At 43.9% G+C, this 2,503-nt stretch overlaps 1 protein-coding gene across 1 annotated transcript in view; it reads right to left on the minus strand.

The window, feature by feature from the left end:
* LOC101857304 (transcription initiation factor TFIID subunit 1) overlaps positions 1 to 2,503 on the minus strand; it is a gene marked incomplete at its 5' end in the record, with an annotated part of 61,244 nt that overhangs the window by 44,779 nt on the left and 13,962 nt on the right. The window contains 2 exon segments of the mRNA XM_013090547.1: positions 637 to 768; positions 1,240 to 1,349. Coding sequence (XP_012946001.1) covers positions 637 to 768; positions 1,240 to 1,349 — 242 coding nt within the window.

Consider the following 2,503-nt stretch of genomic DNA (forward strand, 5'->3'; position numbering starts at 1 on the left):
CAACTGCATAAGGTCATATGAGTGCCAAGGGGTGGATGGATGTCAACAGAGAAATCCTTACAGGGAATCAGGCTTACTCTGCTCACCTCTCTAGCTGCAACAGCACAAAGTCTACTTCAACTATCAAGGCACGCCCGAAACAGCCGGTCACAAGAGTGTGACAAACATACAAAAGAAGTAAAGGAAAAAATGAAGATGTTAAGGATTAGGAAAGAAAAAGCAGCATTTCCCTATTGCAGTTCAGGCACAGTTATGAGCATGACATTGATAAATCAGCCCATTTACAATTCTACTATGCATAAGAACAGGTTAATGTCCCACCCCCTCCTCATTTGGGAATGGCTTAAAGTATGCTTCCCGGGAAGCTGAGAATGTTTCGGAGTGTTCTATGGTCTGCTGGGGTAATAATATAGTGTAAAGCGCATAGAGCCTGCTGTTGAGCGGGAATATGCGCTATACAAATGCTATCTATTATCATTATCATTATTAAAGACAACTTGAGTCAGTAGTACCGCCCTGGGGGAGGTATAATATAGTGTACAGTTCATTCAATTATCTGTGGATTCAAACAGAGGGTGGGAACAAAATGGAACAAAATGGAACAAAATGGAACAAAATGGAACAAAATGGACCAACTTTTTCTTTCTTGGTGCCTGTCTCCTGCTCCGTCTGCTGGTGGGGGTCAATGTCGTCTGGGATCTCCAGGATCATGTTCTCGTCGTTGGGGTCCAAGGTCATGACCTTGGGGCTCGGTATGCTGTCCATGTTCTGGGGAAACAAACATGCTCACTACATAAATCAAACTGAAGATACAACTGGTCTTAGAGAGAGATCACACAAAGGTGTGTGTGTGTGTGTGGGGGGGGGGGGGGGGGAGAAAAAGTTAAAGATTTGGTTTTTCATTTCAGTGAGACTCTTACGGCATTTGCTACATAATCAGGTCATAAAGGTGCCAGTGATTAGAGGTTTTACAAAAGAGTAACATACTAAGAAAAGAAGGAGGAGAAATAACGAAGATAGATATTTGATGGGAAAGAGGGAGCAAACCACAACAGAGCACCCACCAACCACCCACTAAACCAGTCGCTTAAAGCTTCGACTTTTCGTTTTGAACAACCTGAAATAAATCATAGATGATCCAGCTTTATGATGGAAATAGTTCTTTTACCTTTCAGACCCCAAAATGATGTGTCAAGACACGCACAAAAGAAACGCAAAATCTGACAGACCCCTCCTCACCTCGGCATCCCAAATGATGTCGTCCTCCCAGTTCTTGTAGACCAAGGCCTCATTTTCAATGGGGAAGATGGAGTGCCACTCCCCGTCCCTGCTCGGATCACTGTCCAGTCCTTCAACAACAGTGGGGGGGGGGGGGGGGGGGGGGCAGATTGGTTTGAGTAAAGAGAAATACATCAACGCACTAACGGTCATATAGTGTTTTAGAAATACATCAACGCAGTAACGGTCATATAGTGTTTTAGAAATACAATAACGCAGTAACGGTCATATAGTGTTTTAGAAATACATCAACGCAGTAACGGTCATATAGTGTTTTAGAAATACATCAACGCAGTAACGGTCATACAGTGTTTTAGAAATGCATCAACGCAATAACGGTCATATAGTGTTTTAGAAATACAATAACGCACTAACGGTCATATAGTGTTTCAGAAATACATCAACGCAATAACGGTCATATAGTGTTTCAGAAATACATCAATGCAGTAACGGTCATTTAGTGTTTCAGAAATACATCAACGCAATAACGGTCATTTAGTACAGGGAAAAAGCAAGACAGGCAAAAGCAATAGAGTGAGAAAAAGAATTGACCTACGGATCCAGTTCCCCCATTGACCTACTGACCCAGTTCCCCCATTGACCTACTGACCCACTTCCCCAATTGACCCACTTACCCCATTGACCCCTGAACCAGTACCCCAATTGACCCACTTATCCAGCTCCTCTACTGAACAACTGACCCAGTTCCCCACTTGACCCACTTACCCAGCTCCCCACTGAACAACTGACCCAGTTCCCCACTTGACCCAGTTCCCCACATGACCCAGTTCCCCACTGAACAACTGACCAGTTCCCCAATTGACCCACTTACCCAATTCCCCCATTGACCCCTGAACCAGTTCCCCAATTGACCCACCTACCTAGCTCCCCTACTGAACAACTGACCCAGTTCCCCCACCAACAGCCACTACCACTGACCTGGTTTGGACAGCATCGACTTAGACCGCTGTAGAAGCCCAGACTGGGACCGTGCTGTGAACAGATCAAACAAAACAAAACAATGCGGTAATACGACAGGGTCATACAAATATTGCTTGCTGGGGAAAAAAAAAGAAAAACTTAATGATCGGAAACAGAGACAGACAGCATATGGATGTGTAATTGTTCAGTTGTAGAGGTTGTCTTCCTAAAAATGTTGGGACTTTTGGAAAAAATGGCTCAGGCATACAAACAAAGAAAGTTACAGAACCATTACAGTCTTATA

Source organism: Aplysia californica, unplaced genomic scaffold (genome assembly GCF_000002075.1).
Source record: "Aplysia californica isolate F4 #8 unplaced genomic scaffold, AplCal3.0 scaffold01332, whole genome shotgun sequence".
In the NCBI taxonomy this organism is placed as follows: Eukaryota; Metazoa; Mollusca; class Gastropoda; order Aplysiida; family Aplysiidae; genus Aplysia; species Aplysia californica.